This window comes from Callithrix jacchus, chromosome 15, assembly GCF_049354715.1.
Source record: "Callithrix jacchus isolate 240 chromosome 15, calJac240_pri, whole genome shotgun sequence".
Classification (NCBI taxonomy): domain Eukaryota; kingdom Metazoa; phylum Chordata; class Mammalia; order Primates; family Cebidae; genus Callithrix; species Callithrix jacchus.
The window spans coordinates 44,426,115-44,445,517 of record NC_133516.1 but is presented as its reverse complement, the minus strand read 5'-3'; the positions used below and the strand labels follow the sequence as shown (position 1 = coordinate 44,445,517).

Here is a 19,403-nt window from a genome sequence, read left to right as displayed (position 1 = left end):
ATTCCATCATGAGGGCCCTCGTGATCTAATGACTTCCCCGAGGCCCATCTTCAAATATCACTTTGAGGATTGGATTTCAACATACAAATTATGCAAGGACACAAACATTCAATTCATTTCAATAAGTGTTGCCAAGAAGGTGAGTTAGCAGGTACAATAGGAGGACCCAACCCAGTGAGGTGAAGTCTTGAAGCTGAAATATGGAAGATGACAAGAAGGCTGTGGTTATGCAGGGAGGTTGGGGGAGAAGAGAACAAGACTACAGCAGCCTTCATGTAGGAAGGAGACTGGCACTGGCATAGAGACATCTCCAAGCTCTGTGGAGAAGAACTACTCTGCGTATTTGAAGCTGTGAGGTGGCAAGGAAGAAAAGCCCTTTTAACTAACTAGTGGGTGGGGAATTACTGAAAGAAAAATAAATTCTTAAGGAACCAAAGTATGGGAGAAATAACTAGACCTGTGGAAATTAGAAAATGATAAAAGTCAGAGCTCTTTTCTGTAATGTTAGCATCTTTCTTTTCTTTTCTCTCCCTTTTTCTCCCTCCTTCAGTCCCTACCTCTCTTACTTCTCTCTCTTTGTCTCTACCTCTTTCTCACTCTTCTTTGTCAAGTGTCTTATTCTGCTTTGACCTGATCCAGTATGGCAGCCAACCCTGAGTCTGTAAGATCCTACTGTTTCAGCGCTACGAGCCAATTGTACTTCCATTGTCTCTCAGTTCAACTGCTTGAGAGAGTAAATCTGATTGATGACTGGCCCCTTAATAGAGTTAGTTGGTTCATCTTGACTCAGATGCCCATGTATAAGACAGCTTATTTTTTTGCCACACAGAATTAGCATACCAATTCATGTTCCATGTGATCTAGGTAGAGTTCTCTTCCCAGCCGCAAGGACAGAGGACATAAGCCATGCCTATGCAAATCTCCACAGCATATTACTGGCCATAGAAATTGGCCAGTAATTTTCCTGTTTAATAAATGGTGTCAGGAAAATTGGCCAGCCATGTGCAGAAAGCTGAAACTGGACCCCTTCCTTACACCTTATACAAAAATTAACTCCAGATGGGTTAAAGATTTAAACATAAGACCTAATACTACAAAAACTCTAGGAGAAAACCTAGGTGATACCATTCAGAACATAGGCAGAGGCAAGGACTTCAATACTAAAACACCAAAAGCAATGGCAACAAAAGCCAAAATAGCCAAATGGGATCTAATTAAACTTAACAGCTTTGGCACAGCAAAAGAAACAATCATTACAGTGAACCGGCAACCAACAGAATGGGCAAAAATTTTTGCAATATACCCATCAGACAAAGGGCTAATATCCAGAATCTACCAAGAACTTAAACAAATTTATAAGAAAAAAATATCAAAAATGGGCAAAGTTATGAACAGATGCTTATCAAAAGACATTTATGCAGCCAACAAACATGAAAAAATGCTCATCATCACTGGTCATTAGAGAAATCAAATCAAAACCACACTGAGATACCATCTCACGCCAGTTAGAATGGCAATCATTAAAAAGTTTACACTCTTGGTGGGAATGTAAATTAGTTCAACCATTGTGGAATACAGTCTGGCAATTCATCAAGGATCAAGAAATAGAAATACCATTTGACCCAGCAATCCCATTGCTGGGTATATACCCCAAAGGATTATAAATCATTCTATTATAAACACACATGCACACGTAAGTTCATTGTGGCACTGTTTACAATGGCAAAGACTTGGAACCAACCCAAATGCCCATCAAAGGATAGACTGGATAAAGAAAATGTGGCACATATACACCATGGAATACTATGCAGCCATAAAAAAGGATGAGTTCATGTCCTTTGCAGGAACATGGATGAATCTCGAAACCATCATTCTCAGCAAACTGACACAAGAACAGAAAACCAAACACCGAATTTTCTCACTTATAAGTGGGGATTGAACAATGAGAACACACAGACACAGGGAGGGGAATATCACACACCAGGGCCTGTTGGGGGTGGGGGACCAGGGGAGGGATAGCATTAGGAGAAATACCTAATGTAGGTGATGGGGGGATGGATGCAGCAAACCACCATGGCATGTGCATACCTATGTAACAACCCTGCATGATCTACACATGTACCCCAGAACTTAAAGTATAATAAAAAAAGAAATTGGCCAGTAATATAGTCAATAGGTTAGTATATAAGTTAGACTTTGGGATGAAAGACTGTCTTTATCTTCCTTGCATATTACAAGAGGAAATATTCTTCCTTTAGATAGCATGACGTGATGTTGTGCAGTCCACATCTGTGACAACAGGGGAGCCAAACTGAGCATGAAGCCACTCCAGAGGAACCAAAGCCGAGATTTTAACAAAAATTTCAGTTGCGGTGATATCATCTGAACCCTGATTCCAGCCTTGCCTGAAGCTGGATCTACCCCAGGATATTTTCTTTTGTTGTTTTAAGCCAGTTTGAGCTGGATTTTTCTGTCACTTGCCAAAAAAAAAAAGGTCAATCTGACTTGGTTTGCTTCTCACTCCATCAGTTATGGAGTAGGGCTTGGGAAGAAAAGTTTATGTTTCAAGTGGTAAATGATTGTTTGAAAGGTGATTGATCCAAAGCATATTCTAGGTACTTGGGTAACTTAGAGGTATGAAGAAACAAATAGCGTGGTTGGCACATGTTGCAATCACAACTAAATTTATAAACAAGAAAAGAAAAAATAGAAGTCGGTTATGATACCAAATTGCTCTGTCTTCTAAAGAATTTTAATCACATTTTTCATCACTTCATTAATTTGTTTCAATTTTTTTTGAAAACGGTAACTATTATTCTTAGAAATAGACTATGTTTGAAATGTCTCAAATGAGCTCCTTTTGAATTATTCATGTGAGAAAATCTCTGTATATATCCAGAAATAGGGTCTCTTTCTGTTTCCCTTACTTGAAAACAACTGACTGCCTTTTACTAAAAAGAAAAACTGAACTGAAACCAGATTTGAAAAATTTCACCCCATTTTTCTTTCTACAAAGCAAATTTGCTGAAGAAAACTGGGGGGAAAATAGAACTATAGTAAAGCATTTCAGTGTTTCTTACTGGATGTTTATATGCATGTTTCTTACCTGTTAGAATGTATAAATAGCAGGCAGGCAGCTGTCTACCCAACTAGGCTGAACATTTTTCTAGCACAAGGCCATGAAATCTGAGTGAATTTCACTAGTAGTAGATGTGATCCTAACTCTGGGCCATGAGACAAAGACCTTCTCTATAAATCAGTTCTCTATTTACTCCTCTGCTCATACTTTTCTTTTTCTTCCCAAGGAACGCAAATTTCCTAAGTTTGTATCCAAAGAAATGGAAAACATGTACATTGAGGAACTGAAGTCATCTGTCAACCTGCTCATGGCCAACTTGGAGAGCATGCCGGTGTCCAAAGGCGGGGAGTTCAAGCTCCAGAAACTCAAACGCAGCCACAACGCTTCCATCATCGACATGGGCGAGGAGAGTGAGAACCAGCTCTCGAAGTCAGATGTCGTGCTGTCTTTCTCGTTGGAGGTAAAAAGCCGTGAGCCCTTGAAAGTTTCTTGGCACAGCAAATAGGACATGGGTGATTAGATGCATCACAATCAGCTTGTTTTTCTTTTTGCACCCCAGGAGCAGTTATTAAAATAACAGCATGCTAAGCATAGGTCAGCTAATCAGCAAGTGATTCCCCATCTCCAGGAGCCCACATTTTTCTTAAGGAAATGAAATCTGAAAAGCCACCTACTAAATTTAATCTTGTATTACTTTCTGTCTTAAAACAGTGCTCAAGGATTTTATAAAGACCTTATATAATTTAGAAAGTTAAAAATTTTGGCAATCTGTGTTACACTTATGAGAGGCAAGCTAGCATCATTTTATAGTGAATTGTAAATTTTCTTTCCCATTATTCTTCCTGTTGGCTACATAGTTGGGAGTCCCTTGTGGTAGGGTCTCTTTTAGTTTATCTCAGCTCCCAAAGTAAGTACCCATTCAGGCTAGTTTTGTGGCAAAATGCTCAACATGTCAGTAAGTTTCTCTGTAATTTCTCTTCACACATTTTCTTTTCATATGTATATAATCTAAGGGAGTAATTCTGATCTAGCTATGTCAGAATTACCTGGGAAGGTAGTTCAGTATGCAGATTCCTGGGCACCACCCACACCTACTGAGCCAGAGTCTCAGTAGAGAACATATTTTATATGGGAATATAAAATAATACAACCACTTTGGAAAATAGGTTAGCATTTTCTCAAAAAGTTAAACATAAAACTACCATAGATCTAGCAACTCCACTGTCAGATACCCAATAGAAATGAAGAAGACATATGTCTGTACAAAGTCTTGACTGCAAATATTTATGGCAGCATTATTTATAATAGCCCAAAATGGAAACAACCTAAATGTCAATCCGCAGGTGAATGGATAGACAAAATGTGGTGTACCCATATAATGTAATATGATTCAGCAATTAAAAGGAACATCCCACTGATACATGCCATGACATGGACGAAACTCAAAAATATGCCTAGTGAAAAAGCCAGGGTTGGCATGGTGGCTCGCATCTGTGATCTCAGCACTTTGGGAGGCTGAGGTGGGAGAATTGCTTGATCTCAGGAGTTTAACACCAACTTGGGTAACATAATGAGACACTGTCTCTAAAAGAAAATAATTTTTTAATTAGCTGGGTGTGATGGTGTACACCTGTAGTCCCAGCTCCTTGGGAAGCTGAGATGGGAGGATCACTTGAGCTGGGGAGGTCCAGGCTGCAGTGAGCTGTGACCATGCCACTGCACTCGAGCCTGGGTGACAGAGTGAGACCCTGTCTCAAAAAAAGCCAAACACGAGAGACCACATTTTGTATGATTCCCTTGATATAAAAGGTCTTAAAGGGAAATCTACAGAAATAGGAAGTGGATCAGTGTTGTCTGGGGTTAGAGGTGGAAATGGACATAAGGAATCTTATTAGGGAAAACTAATTTATGATGATTGTCACACAATTTGGGGCCTGTGTACTTTAACAAGGCCCTACATGCTTCTTACTCCAAAATTTGAGATCCACTTGTAACTTACTAAAGTTCAAAACCCCACAAGGGTTATAGATTAACCCTAGATTTGGGGAGACCAAGAGAAGAGATCAAATTTCTGCACAATTAGAATGTTTAAAGACGAAACGAATTTTCTAGAACATCATTAAAACCTGCTGTGAATTAACTGCAGGTAATTTGTTTTTCTGTGCTAAGTTTGGATAGAGATACATTAGTGTTTTCAACATGTGTTGTGCAGTTGGAAGAGGCAGTATTCAATTAACTATAGAGCACTTAGTGTGTGAAAAAATTATCAGTGTAATTTCACACAAACTTTAAAAAAAAAATAATGCCACCTGAAGTACTGAATGTATTTTCTTAGGTGTCTGAATTTGATTATTGCCAATTAAAGGTGTCACTTTATTCCCTACTGCCTCTGGTCTTCCTACAGAAAAGTGGGGGGAAGTGGTTTGTTGATTTTCATCAATGTTTTAAGTCTGTAATGTTTCTTTCCTCATTTTTTTTTTTGACCTGAGGTCTCCCTCTGTTGCCCAGGCTGGAGTGCAGTGGCACAGGTGCAGGCTTGACTCACTGCAGGCTCAGCTTCCTGGGCTCGAGTGATCCTCCCACTTCAGCATCCCAAGTGGCTGAGACTACAGGTGCACACCACCAAATGCAGCTAATCTTTGTATTTTTCATAGAGATGGGGTTTTGTCATGTTGTTCAGGCTGGTTCCAAACTTCTGGACTCATGCTATCCACCCACCTCAGCCTCCAGAAGTGCTGGGATTATAGGCATGCACTACCATGCACTGCTAAATCTGTCATTTTCTAATTCTTTGTCAGTACTCAATATTGCACAGCTGATTACCTGAAATATAGATGTGAACGCGTCCATGCTCCCATGTGTATGTGATTCAAGTAGTTTGACTTGTAAATGCAAGTACAGAATGAAATGTCCTTGGATTCCCAAATATTTTTAATTAGAACACTGAATTGCACATCATAGAAAACTGCCAGCAAAAACCATTGCACATCTGTTTGTGAATGTGTTTTGGTGAGCACAGTGAGGGGAGGCAAGGAGAAGGAGAAAGAGGATTGTCATCTCCTGAGAGCAGACTAGGATTTGAATTTGCAGGTTGGTGCAAGACATATTTTACTTAATTATACATTTACATGGCTGGTGGGGACACCAGGTAGTAGTTAACTTTACAATAAGGGAAAGAAGGTCCACAGTGCCCAGCAGCAGGGCCTTGGGCAAAGGGAGTGTGCTGATGGAAAGCAACAGGTGTTTGTAGAATGCCAGTATGATCCAGGTGCTTTTCATTATAACAGAGTGAACTGTCACAACAGTCTTTTCAGGTGTTTGCAGGTATGGTAACTAAGCCTCAGAGAGGATGAGAAACCTGCACATGATTACACAGCTCGTGAAGATGCATAATCAGGATGTGAAGTTAGATCTTTTAAATTCCAAAGTCTTTACTCTTTCATTGTACCTTCCATTTCTTTCTATTCATATGGTTCTTCTCAGTGTAAAAATGTTCAGTTATGTACATCATCACATTTGATCTTCACACGACAGCCACAGAATACATATTATTACCCCCACTTTACAGATCAGGAAACTGAGGCCCTGGAGATTTGAAAGAAAAATGAAGTGACTTCAACATCAAATCATTTGTCGGACGTCACACGAGTAATACCATGGTTCTCAAAGTATGGCCTCTGAGTCAGCAGCATCAGCATAACCAGGAAAATTGTTAGAAATGGAAAGTCCTTGGCTCCAATGCAGGCCTACGGATTAGAAACTCTGGGGGTCGTTAACCCTAGCAACCTCTGGCTTAACAAGCCTTATAAGTGATTCTGATTCACATTAAGTTTGAAAACCAGTAGCAGAACTGTGACTTGTGGAATCCTGGTTCAATGCTAACCCTATTGTGCTTTCTTTAATCTGGTCCACTAAGGAAGTTTACATTCTTTGCACACTCACTTTCTTCTCCTTGTGTAATGCCATTACGTGCTTTCGAGTACAACTGAATGATTTTTTTCATATATAGGACTAATTATATATCTCTGATGTGGGTCATTTGTTTCAGAGTTTTAAATCAATCTCTCTGCTTTCCGCATTCTTCTCCCTCCCCCATCTCTCATGACAGGGCATACTCCTAAATATCAGGATAACAGGTGATTACATGGAGTTGGGGTAGTGATAGGAAGTGTCAGAAAATGAAAATGATACATCTTGGTCCATCATGACACCAGCTTTTTTCCTCAGTCTGGGTCAGAGACTGTGCAGCTGCAGACATGTTTTTGTTTTGATTCAATAATGTCAGTCTGTACAGTTTGTGTACTTTATTTCTCCCTATTTGAATTATTGTCAACATTTCAAAATCAGCTCTCTGACTGTGATTCTGATTTAGTTTTCCATTTTCTGGAAGGCAAAATTGGAGTATCTGGTAACTCTAAACTGAGAAAAGACAAGGCAACAAGGTTGTAACTGGCAGCTGCTCCCTTTAGAAGGAACATGTGCCCTCCAGTTTGCCATAGTCCCCGCTACTCCCTATTGTATCTCTGAGTCTAATGCTGAATGGTACTTTACCTCTGTGTTCATACTTGCACTATTACTTAGCTCACTGCGAAGAGAAAAGTGAATTTATGAGCCTGTGTCTCTATTAAGTTCTGAACCAAAAGCCAGACTATTTTTAAAGGAAATAAGAGCCTATTTCTTGGTAGAAATGAAAAACTGATCTTATTTGCTTAATACGGAAAGAGAAGCCCATTTTATATGCCTGTCTGGCCCCTGTGAGCATTTGAATCAGTGAGCCTTGTCTTTCTGGCAGGCAATCAGCTATACTATAAGGAATTGCTTCTTTGTGGCTAGACTGGTCCCAGCATGACTGGTACAAACCTAATAGAAGCCATCAGATACCTGTTGGGTTTTTCTGTAGCTTCACATCTATGTATTTTCCTCTGGGTGATGCTGCCAGGGTCCTTGCCAATAACCTCCATTACGTGAAATTCTCTTTTCAGGTGGTAATCATGGAAGTCCAAGGCCTCAAATCCTTGGCTCCGAATCGCATCGTATATTGCACAATGGAGGTAGAAGGAGGAGAGAAACTACAGACTGACCAGGCGGAGGCTTCTAAACCAACGTGAGTTATGTTTCTCCAGGGTCTCCCTTATAGAGGGTTGCTGCCGTTAGTTCCATTTTGGCCAACTCCAAGGTAAAGATCTGGTTTCCCCAGAAGATCCTAGAAGATATAAACCTTGTTTATTTTTCAAACAAGATGACTTGTCTACATTTTATTTGGCAGCCATAGCAAAGATTCTAGTTCCTTCAAAGCAGAGAACGGAAGAAAAGGAACAATCTCCTTTCTGGTGATTTTACGTTTTCACCCTCAAGAGATTAGTCACAGCTTTCATTCATCAGTATAATGTGCAGGAAAGTTTGATATGTTCACTTTATGGTATTTTCTAAGTAATATTTTATTTTCAGTATAAGACTTTAAAAAATTTTTCAGTATAAGACTTTAAAAATTTTTTATTTCCATAGATTTTAGGGGAACAGGTGCTATATGGTTACATGAGTAAGTTCTTTAGTGGTGATTCGTGAGATTTTGGTGCACCATCACCTGAGTGGCATACAATGAACCCAATTTGTAGTCTGCTATCCCTCACTCCCTTCCCACTCTTTCCCCCGAGTCCCCAAAGCCCATTGTATCATTCTTATGCCTTGGCATCTTTATAGCTGAGCTTCCACTTATGAGTGAGAACATACGATATTTGGGGTCTTGTCTAACTTTTTTCCTGTATGTCATAGTTATGAATGTATTAACAGAGCAGTGTGTTACATAACACATTAATTCATTGGTTCAATACAATTTTGTTAAATGCTTACTATGTGTGTGTACAAGGTATTATTACACAGTGGAAAGGAAAGTAGTCACTGTTGTAGCCCTACACAGCTCACAGTTTCATGGGGCCATCAGAAAAGTAAGGGCACAAATATATAATTATAAATAGTTATAAATGCTGACAAAGAATGATTTGAGAGGAGATAGTGGGAGGGACCTGAACCAGTCTGTGAGGACAGGTGCAGAATAGTCCTTCCTTAGGTCATATGAGGTATTTGAGCTAATATTATTAAGTTAAACAATGGGAGAGCATTCTAGGCAGTGAACAGCTTGTGCAAAGGCCCTGTGGTCAGCAAAGGCCCTGGGTAAGGAAGGCCAGTGGGGCTGGAGTTTGGAGGACAAGGGGTGCCATAAGCTGCCAGAGAGGCAAGTAGGGCCATACCATGGGAACTTGTTAGGCCTTGAAGAGGAAAGCATGGATTAGAGATGTGTTTTGAAAAGATGACTCTGGCTGCAGGGGGTGGGGAGTGGGCAGGCAGGGTTATGCAGGAGGGCAGTTAGAGTCTTGTTTTAATGGTCCACAGGAGCAATGATGGGTCCATTCATTAGGGTCAATAGACTCTCAGGCCTCAAAAATTATTGAGAGATCATTGCTCCCTTCCCTCCTTACCCACTATTTTTCTCTCCCTTCCTTTTCTGTCTCAGTTAAGCCCATCTAGACTAATGAGCATCTTTTTGTGTTGATTAGAGAGTCATCAAAAGAGGAGCCCCTAACAGCAGCTCACTGCCTCTCCTCCCCCAGAGCATTATGAGCTGTTTGGCAGGACATGAATAACTTACCAGGATGTTCAAACAAAATAGTTCAAAGAAAGCACTGAATGTTTCCTGGACTAGAGAAAATCTGAGGGCATTGTTTGCCTTCAAGTGGCTCTTTGCATGAATAGGCAAAAGCTTCAGATGCTCAGAAGCTGGGAGAAATTAATGAGTGTGTATAAGAGGAAATGGAAACCAATGCACTTTGTCACATGCCACCCTTCCTCCCTTTTTTCACAACTGAGTTTCAGACTGACAATGAATGTGGTTTCTTTTTAACTGCCATTGATGAAATCCCAGTTATTCCTCAAATGGTCTGATCATTTTCCATGCTGTTATGTAATGCTGCACTATTTATTTGTGTTTTTTAAAAATGTGTGATATATGCAGGGAGAACAACCTATTTGGTGTTTCTGCCAACCTCTTAAGATGCTGGGCCCAATATGGTGTTATAACCTTGAGAAGGAAGAAGAAAGTTCTGATTATTCTAACAGACTGTTGTTTCATATAAGCTCTTATAACTCAAAACACACTTTGTAACATTTTATCAGACTCAGCGGTTTCAGTTGCCAGGGTGAATGATGAGTTGGTTTTCCTGTGCTTATAAATGGTTAAAACAGAATTTCAGATTGCAAATAATTACAGGATGCTTGGGTCCACCTGCTTGAAATATTCATGTTTCACATGCATACTTAGAGCTGTGCATGTGGATTATGATGTCTATATACAGGAACAGCTCACATTGAAACATTTTGCTTTTCCAGCAAGAAGTGTACATGTTTTATTCCTCGTCAGGCAATAGGTTTGTTGATTTGTTTGTTTTGTAATGCCTTAAAGATGCAGGTTTCATGACCAGGGTCAAGTCAAATTAGTCGATGGTAGCTATCTAAAGAGCTATATTGAGAAGGGTTCTGAGGCCAAATCCATATTCAGAGGAAAATGGTGCCAAGGTCAACTTGTAACATCTGCCGTGGGAGAGGAAGGAGTACAAGTGCCCTGTATTTGCCATTTCTATAGTATCCCAAAGGGATATTCCCAGACCTTGAAATGGAACAACACTCGTGTGTCTTCCTGACTTTTCCTTTATTCTTTCCATGTAGACTCTCCTTATATCCTTTACTTATTTTCCTTCTAAATCCACAATTCTGTACTCAATACTCTTTTTAACCATTTTTCTTTGTCACAGTTCAGTTCTAGTAGTTTTCCTCTGCCTCCAAGTGGTTTGGTTTCGTTTTTGCATTTGGGTTTGGCTTTCGTTTGTTTTGTTTTGTTTTTTGAGACAGGGTCTTACTCTGTCACCTAAGCTGGAGTACAGTGGTGCGATCCCAGCTCACTGCAGCCCTGATCAACCCGGGTTCAGGTGATCCTCCCACCTCAGGCTCCTGAGTAGCTGGGACTACAGGCCTACACCACTCTCTCCCCTCCTACTTACACTTTCTCCTATTGCTAATCTCCAGCTGTCATCTCTGCTACTTGATTTTAATTATTCCAGAAATTATCCTTTCAGGGATCATCTTTAATTTGTCCTAATAACTCCACTTCATCCTCTGACAAGCTTAGCCCTTTTCCTGCCCTATTCATCTTCTGAATCTTATCTTTGACGATTCTTGTGGCCAGCTGGTGACCATACTTTATTTATATATTAAAGCAAAATTCCACTCAAGCATGTTTTATTTATTACTGAAATTCTGTGGTTGCTGCTACCAAGTATTAGATCCCATAACTGGAACCATAATATCATGCCAGAGCACATGTTTGCAAGGAATTTGGCTATTGTCTTTTTTTTTTCATAGCCAAAAATTCAGGAGCATATTCATAACCCAATTTGTCTAAGAGTGTGTTCTTTGGAATCCTCATGTATTGAATGTGACATTTCACATCCTTCGCCTTCTTGTATCAGTGCCATCACTTCACTTATAGCCAGGACCCTGTTCAACATGGTCATATTGGATCAGTTGCATAAGAACGCTGTGCACACTATCATGCTCTGCTAATTTTATTTTATTGTAACTTTTTTTGGAGACGAGGACTTACTGTGTTGCCCAGGCTGGTCTCGAACCCCTGGGCTCAAGCACCCACCTCGGCCTCCCAAAGTGCTGAGATTACAGGTATGCGTCATTGTGTCCAGCCTTGAAATTCTTAATAATTTTAAAATAAGGGGCCCTGCATTTTCATTTTGTACTGGGCTATACAAATCATGTAATGGGCCCTGCCCGCATGTGAGCACTGACATCTGAGTAAGCCCAGCTGATCCATGAAGAATGACCCAACTGGTCTGCAGACTCATGAGATAAATAAATTCTTATCACTTAAAAAAAAAAAAAAGAACGCTGTGTTCATAAGTTAGATATAGTGATATTTTGTGGTTGGAAAAAATGGTGCATGTGGTAAAGGCGGGCAGCCTTTTTTTGTTCTCAGCTAAATTGTGGCCCATACTCATCCTTCAGTTGATCAATCTGTTTGCTATCTGTGGGTTATTTTCAAGCAGACTATATCCTCTCAATTCTGTTGTCCTCCTCTCCTGAGTTTTTAACATAGAAAGCCAGAAGAGTATATGATCAAGTTTCCATGAGATGTGTTTATTTTAAAAATATTGTCTCCATTTGCAATAGATTGTTTTTGCTTCTGATGGGAAACCAATGGGGATGCTGAGGCAGAAGTGTTTGAAATCCTGTCATTAGGTCAGCAGCCTCAGGAAGGCATGGAGATGGAGAAGGGAAATGCTTTGGGGATTCCAAAGCATTTGGATTATATTTTCCCACTTTCTTTGAAATAGAGCAGAGGGTTGTTCTTGCTCTAAAGTGATACTTTTCAAAGGGTGGCAATCTTACCTTTACTAAGAACAGAGATTGTGTTAAGTATTACCAGAACATGACATTGAGTGACACCAAAATATGTGAAAAGGAAGACACTCCTGTTCCATTTATTTTTCAATTCTTCTGACCAGGTCAAGGAAAACATTTTAATTAAGTGATAGTATGTCATTAAGACCTCCACAGATCTCAGGCTCAGAGCCTTCTGCAGGCAACATCATCCAGTTAAGGTTTTATATAGCCTTGTTTAGATCCCATTACACTTACTTTTCATTCATGGCTGGTGGTGCTGCTTTGTCTTTTGCAGCAATGACGTTAAGTTTTCCTTTTTAAAGAAATACATTAACATTTAAAAGTGAATCAATTTAAGTAAAATATATTAAGTAAATAATAGCACAGGTGGTACCTGGATATGATAAAAAGCAAAGCAATCATGAAAGTATCTTGTGTTGGTACATGGAAATGGCAGGGATTGGGAAGATGGTAGGTAAATTACATTAATTTGAAAAAAAATTGATGTAAAGGACCCTGTCCTATTCCCTGAGTAGAAGATATGTTCCAAAATTATCTTTATTGGTAGTTTTGTACAATGTGAGTTACCCTCTATAATAACCATGCCCCAAAGATTAAATACTGGAACATTTGAATAATTTTGCTGAAAAGAGAGGAAGTTTGAATTAGCAAACCAGTATTGTGCTAATGTGTCTGAAATTATATTCTATTGAATGAAACCAAAGATGCCACTTGGCATTTGATTATTTATCAAGTTTCTTACTCCCTGACAGGCCATGGGCTTCATGACGTATGGATTTCATTATTGTCAGGAATTAGAAAACACAGCCAAACTTGGACACTTGGCATTTCCCAAGGGAATGAGAAAATACAATGCCCTAACTGGGAAATCTTGCCACAGCTCTAGTGTTCTTCTTCAATGAAACCTCATCTGAAGCGACCATATTATAACAAAAGACAAAAACAAAGCAAAATGAAGAAACTTTCTGGAACATTTTTCTTCTATGAAATATATTACTCATCCTAATGGTACAGTGCAGAGTGGGCCAGGCTTATTATGCCCAAATTATTCATAGCAATAGAGTTCTATTAAATTGTTCCCACATTAAGTCAGTTACAAAGTCAGAAAAGGAAGTTGTTCCCTCCAGTTACTTGCCTCATGTATTATCTTCTTAATGGGCCTTCCTTTTTCAATTTAACCAAAATGTTTTTTGTGTACTGGGCCATGGAATGGTTTAAATGGAGGCAGAATATCTTTCCTGAATGGCTTCTTTGATATTTAGATGTGATTGGATGATATGAAAGAGTAGATACTTCAATTCCTTCAGTAAGTATACACAGGATGCTTTCCTTGTGTGCAGCTAGTACTGGTGCTACAGCTATGAATAACATATCTCAAACCTTGGCCTGTGGATCAAACACTCAAGTAAGGAACACAGGCAATAAACAAGTGAACAAATGAATATATAAGGGTAACAATAGATTATAATTTGTGTTCTGAAAGAAATGATCAGGCTGCTACGATAGAAAGTAGTGGGGGCATAGGGAAGAGGAAACAGCAAGTGCAAAGGCTTTGAGGTAGGAAGGGGCTTGATGTGTTCCTGGACCAGAAAGGGGAATAACGTGAGTAGAAATTAGTCATCAAGGGAGAGTGCAGAGAGCTGGGCAGGGCCAGACAACCTAGGGATCTTAGGGGCCATGAAAAGGGTTTAAATTTTATTCCAAGATCCTGGAGAAGCCATTGGAGGAGTTTAAGCCAGGGAAAATAGGATTGTATTTCCATCTTGAAACCTAAAATATCTTTAAGCACTGAAATAAATTTGGAACCATATATTGGTCAACTAGTCTTTATTGAGCATATGCTATTTGCCAGGCTTTTAGTGTTAGAGTGAAGGATGACACAGACGTGACCTTTGAAGTTGTACACCCATGGAGGAGAGTTGATTGGAATAATCTGAGTCTCTGGGCATGGTCTATATTCCAGGAGCCACAGTAGCTTTTAAGGACTTTAAAGGCCACTGAATGGGAAAGGGAATGAGGATTCCTGAGAATCAGATACTTTCCTGTCTTGACACTCCATGTTCAAGTACACAGTTCAGGAGATATTTACGTAGAGACATTATGTAGTGAGAACTTGGAGCTTGGATACCATTTATCTTGTTTTTCCTTCCTGGAAAAAGGTTTCGTTTCTTTCCAAGTTAATTAAATCATAAATGGTAAAAGTCAACACTGACCCAGAAATTCAATTTTGCTAGGCTCCCAGAAGATACGTGGGTTGGGAGGAAGTAAAATTATAATCACAGTTTGGGATTCTCAGACACTGTCCTACCTCTCAGACCAGACTGCTTGGTCCAGGATTCCCAACATTAAGACCAGGTGGTGCATGTCTGTTAGCTGGAGGGTGGAGGTGGGCAGACTGGCAGGACGACAGACAGTAGGATAGACAGTGGAAAGGAATCAAGGTGCTGGGGAACAAGTTTTGGAGAGAGAGCTCCTAGTTCTGCTCCCAACTCCATCATAAATTTGCTAACCTGTCTTATGTAAGCCACCAAGCTTTCCAACTTCACCAAGTCCTGAAAAGTGGAATCTAAGGTCCCTTCTACCTCAACAAGTCTGTAATTAATTCATCCAATAACTGGTCCAGAAAAGAACCATAATGTCAGAATTTAAGACAGAGTTTTCAGGAATAGTTTCAGAATTGGATGATCAAGTAAGTAGTGGCTGGAGTTTGTCAGTTAGACATTGATACTCCATCTAAACGGGAAAATCTATGAAAGTTTGGATTTCATGAGTAATCTAATCTTGTGTAGCTATGAAATAAGGCTGTACTCTTCCTAAATAAATTTTAAGAACTAAGTGACTGTAGGTCATTTCCTTTCTGATTCAGCTTCTCTAATACCTTGCCTGAGAAGATTATCTGCTACTTATATCTGAAGTAATCTAAGAACTAGACTGTTTTTCTATCACTGTTCAGTAGGAATCCAATTTTATGCATTTCTCTCCAAGTGTGAAAAACCACTGTATTTGTTATTGAGTGATCAGGGAGAACACAGGAAAGCATGTCATAGAGTTGTTTGCCTGCAATGATAGAATAAGGTCTAGAAACTTTAAATTCTCACTAATAAGAAAATAACGGATACTCGATTTAGATTCATCAGTGTTCATAAGCAGTATGGTGTCATGGACAAGAGTACAAAATTGGGAGCCAGAGCTCTGGGTTCATGTTTCTGCTGTGTGGCTGTGGTCAGGCTGCTTAGCTCTTTGTGCCTCCATTTCCTCACTTTTATGAAAATTAATTACCATCTGTAGAAAATGCTTAAACCACTGCTTGGGCAGATAGTAATCCTGTTGGTTATTATAATCATGGCTTTATTCTTGTTTGGATGGAGGAAGGGGATAGGAAGGAAAACTAGCTGCCCTGAGTGTAAGATAGTAATTATTAACCTTGATTCAGTATCTTCCATGGACCAGGTGCCATGCTAGGTGCTTCATCATTTTATTTAATGTCCTGCCATGACCTATGATATAGGTACTGTTGCTATTCCCCTTTTGCTAATGGAATCTTGAAATCCAGAGAGGTGAAATGACTTAGTCAAGTTGCAGATATAATAGCTAAGCCAAAAGCCAAACCCAAGGCCTGAACTTTTCACCCAGGCTGCTAACCTACCTTTCTAAAAGAAATTAGATCTGTAAAATAGGGTGATTTAATTAGCATTGAATATTCAACAAAACTATCTAAAAGTGTGCATTTCCTTTCCATAAATTCCATTTTTTTGTGGATTAAAACCCTGCCCATATTTAAAGGGTGATGAAGGTGCTGATGCACACACCAGCACAGGTGTCCCACCTCAGTGTACACACTCAGCAGGTATTATTCGACCCACATACATCAGCACTGTGAGTTGTAACTCGTGAGTCTAAAAAGAGAATCCCTGCCCTTGAGGCATTTACACCATCCCAGGAGAGACACTAGTGATAATAATCATTATCCTCAAGGGAATCATTATTAGTAACAACTGCCCCTACCATTTGTTGAAATCTAGGTACCAGGCAGTGAACTAGTATGGAACCATATGGCTAAGAGTTAGACCATATAATTAGTATGGTCTAACTAAATCACAGTTTCACCACTCACCAGCTGGGTAACCTTGGGAGAGTAGCTTCTCTTCATTAAGCCTCAGTTTCCCTAAACTTGAAAGAGAGACAAGAACACAACTGCCCCATGAGATTGTTGTTGAAAAACAATCAGATCTATGTTAAGGGCTGAGTTCCATTAACAGAATATTGTAACCTCTCAGGAAATGGTATTAATAGCCAAAACGAACTGTAATCTCACTGAATCTCTCATGATACTGTTAAGAAATAGAAGGAAAAAGAGACACTCAGAGAAGTTAGGAAGGCTTCCCCCAAATCCTACAACACCACACCCCCATGCTCCAAACACCTGGAAATCAAATAGCCAAGGCTGCCGAAGGAGAAGTGAGTACCTTTGCCAAAATGCTTTTCAGAGCCAGAGGACATATTCTGAGGACGGACTGCCTTTGATGTGATGATAAAAGAACTAGTTCTCAAAGGCAAGAGGAATCCAAAAGGCAGCATCCTCCTTGAGTCCTCACCCAGAGTCACAGCCCTGTACAGCCTGGGTCTCCACAAGCCTGTTCTTCCGGCTTCTTTCTGGATTAGAGCCATTGTTCAAGAGGCTAGAGTCCAGCTAAGATAATACTTTCTTTTGTTTGTCACTTACTAATTTATCTTCCCCTGTGCTGTGATATGGAACTCGCCTCAGTCTAAGGGTACAGATGAATGTCGGCCCTCTGGGAGGACAGAGCATTTTGGCATGATGCCAATTATCAGCGAGTTTAGAAATTTCTAGGCTCTGGTGTTTAAACTCTGAAGTCCTTCAGAGTCACCTGGGTTCTTGGGTAAGGATTCAAAACCTCTCAGGCCAGCCCATAGCTTCTGGTTTTGATGGTTTGGGATGAATCCGCTATTTCAGGTATCCTTTAACAGCTGCAGTCTGGGTGGAAGTATTTCAGTGAATATATGAAAAATAAAGGTTCAGCACAGGCATAAAAGCAAAAGCTTCGGGGTTATAGAACCCCTAGTTTGAATCTCACCTGTGCCACTGACATTGTTATGGTGAGTGAGCTACTAAATCCTTCTGAACCTCAATTTGTTCACTTACAAAATAATGCTGATGACACCTACACCATAAGCTGCTTAATAACATTTCAGATTTAACATATACAAAGCACTTGGCACAAATGTAAAAGATATTCTTATTTTAAACATTATTGCTGTCAGTGGACCCAGGGTGAAAGAGGAAACTGCATAGACCATCAGAGTCAGTTGGTGTGAACTAGAGAAACTAAAGACACTTTATCTTTCAGTTAGATGCCTTTTTTAGTTTCCTTTGGAATGTGTTCATTTATGTGTAGATCCCTTACTTGTACTTGGAAAAATCTGTCTATCAAGCTAGTATTCTTTTAATGCCTTACCTATAAAGATGATCTTGGTTGCCTCAGAGCTAAACCTTAGCAGCAAGTGGTAAAGGGGTATGGAAAACCTGAGAAGGGGCCCAATGTAATGGGCTTGAAAACCTCTTTAGAGAACTGATGACCATAAAGATAGTTACAGTGCAGATCTCTCTACCTAAATGAGGCTAAAAGAAGGGAAGCTAGCTGCAGAGTATCCAGGGGTGAAAAAAAAAAAAAAAACAGAGAAAGCCAGAAAAGTAAAACAAATCCATTGCATGAGTTCTTGACACCAAACCACTATCACTTATTAAGTAATAAATAAAATACATATACTCACACATACATACAAATATACACACCAAGGAATTGCTAGATGCAACACAAGTAAATCTCTGTAAATTTGACTTTTAGCAAGTAGGACACTATACAATCCAGTAATGACAGGGTTTTGTTTTGGATGTTGTTCTTCTGTAAATCTACTAGAGAGAGGGAAGGAATAAAGAGAGAGCTCTTGTCTCCCATGCTTTAGGCATGCAATAGTACAATAGAGTTGCAGGATCAATAGTTGAGGATCCTTAGAGGCAGAAGGCTCTGGGTGTGATGTCCCAGTTCTGCCCGGCCATGTGATGTCACCCTGTTTTTCTCCCTACTGCATCAAATCACCTAACCTATTTCTACCCCAAGAGCAGAATTAGGTGATTTTCTGTTGAGCCAAATGTAGCAGGACTTGGGACCTAGAAAATGTTTCTCTCTTTTTCAAAACCTTCCTTTTTTAAAGAGACTTCAAATAAAATGAATCTCAAAGCCAGCCTGGTCTCTAGAAATGGCAGCCTCTAGAAGAACTCAGTCTGCTCTTTTCATCATTTGTAATCAGAACCAAGCATCCCGTGCAGATCTCACAAATACTTATAAATCATGGGGAAATCAGATCACAGAGAGAAAGAAGTGTATACAATGCTGCTGGCCAGACTCCTGGGTTCATCCAGTCAGCCCTTCCTTCATCTCACTTATCTGGGTGGTTGCTGTGTGCTATAAACACTATGCTTTTGAGGCGCAAGGGCCACAACAGTGAATAAAAGCAGAAATGGAGCTGTTATGGCACCCACAATCTAACGGGACTAACAATAGGCAAGACACATATAAGTCACTGGGCAGAGATACCTTCAAATGTGGCTTTGGCCTTACTATTTATTCAGTTAAAATCTCTTACATACCTCTGGCTTCAACTTGCCTTTAGGACACCCAATAGTCAAGTGTTATTTCAAAGTCATTTCTGAAATTTCTGGACTTGCACATGTTACGTAATCATGGAAACACATAGATAATCATCAGAGCCAATCAATGTGATAATGTCTGTAATACAAGCAAGGTATATCATTCTGACTTATTGTTAATATCTGAAT

General features: G+C 39.7%; 1 protein-coding gene across 26 annotated transcripts in view; it reads left to right on the top strand.

Annotated features, from left to right (window-relative positions):
- The window catches only part of CADPS (calcium dependent secretion activator), a 481,539-nt gene that overhangs the window by 227,946 nt on the left and 234,190 nt on the right, over positions 1–19,403 (top strand). For all 26 annotated transcript variants that reach the window (XM_035276026.3, XM_078351389.1, XM_078351390.1 and 23 more), the window contains exons 5-6: positions 3,306–3,539; positions 8,062–8,183. In XM_035276026.3, the coding sequence (XP_035131917.1) occupies positions 3,306–3,539; positions 8,062–8,183 (356 nt within the window). The remainder of the gene's footprint in view (positions 1–3,305; positions 3,540–8,061; positions 8,184–19,403) is intronic.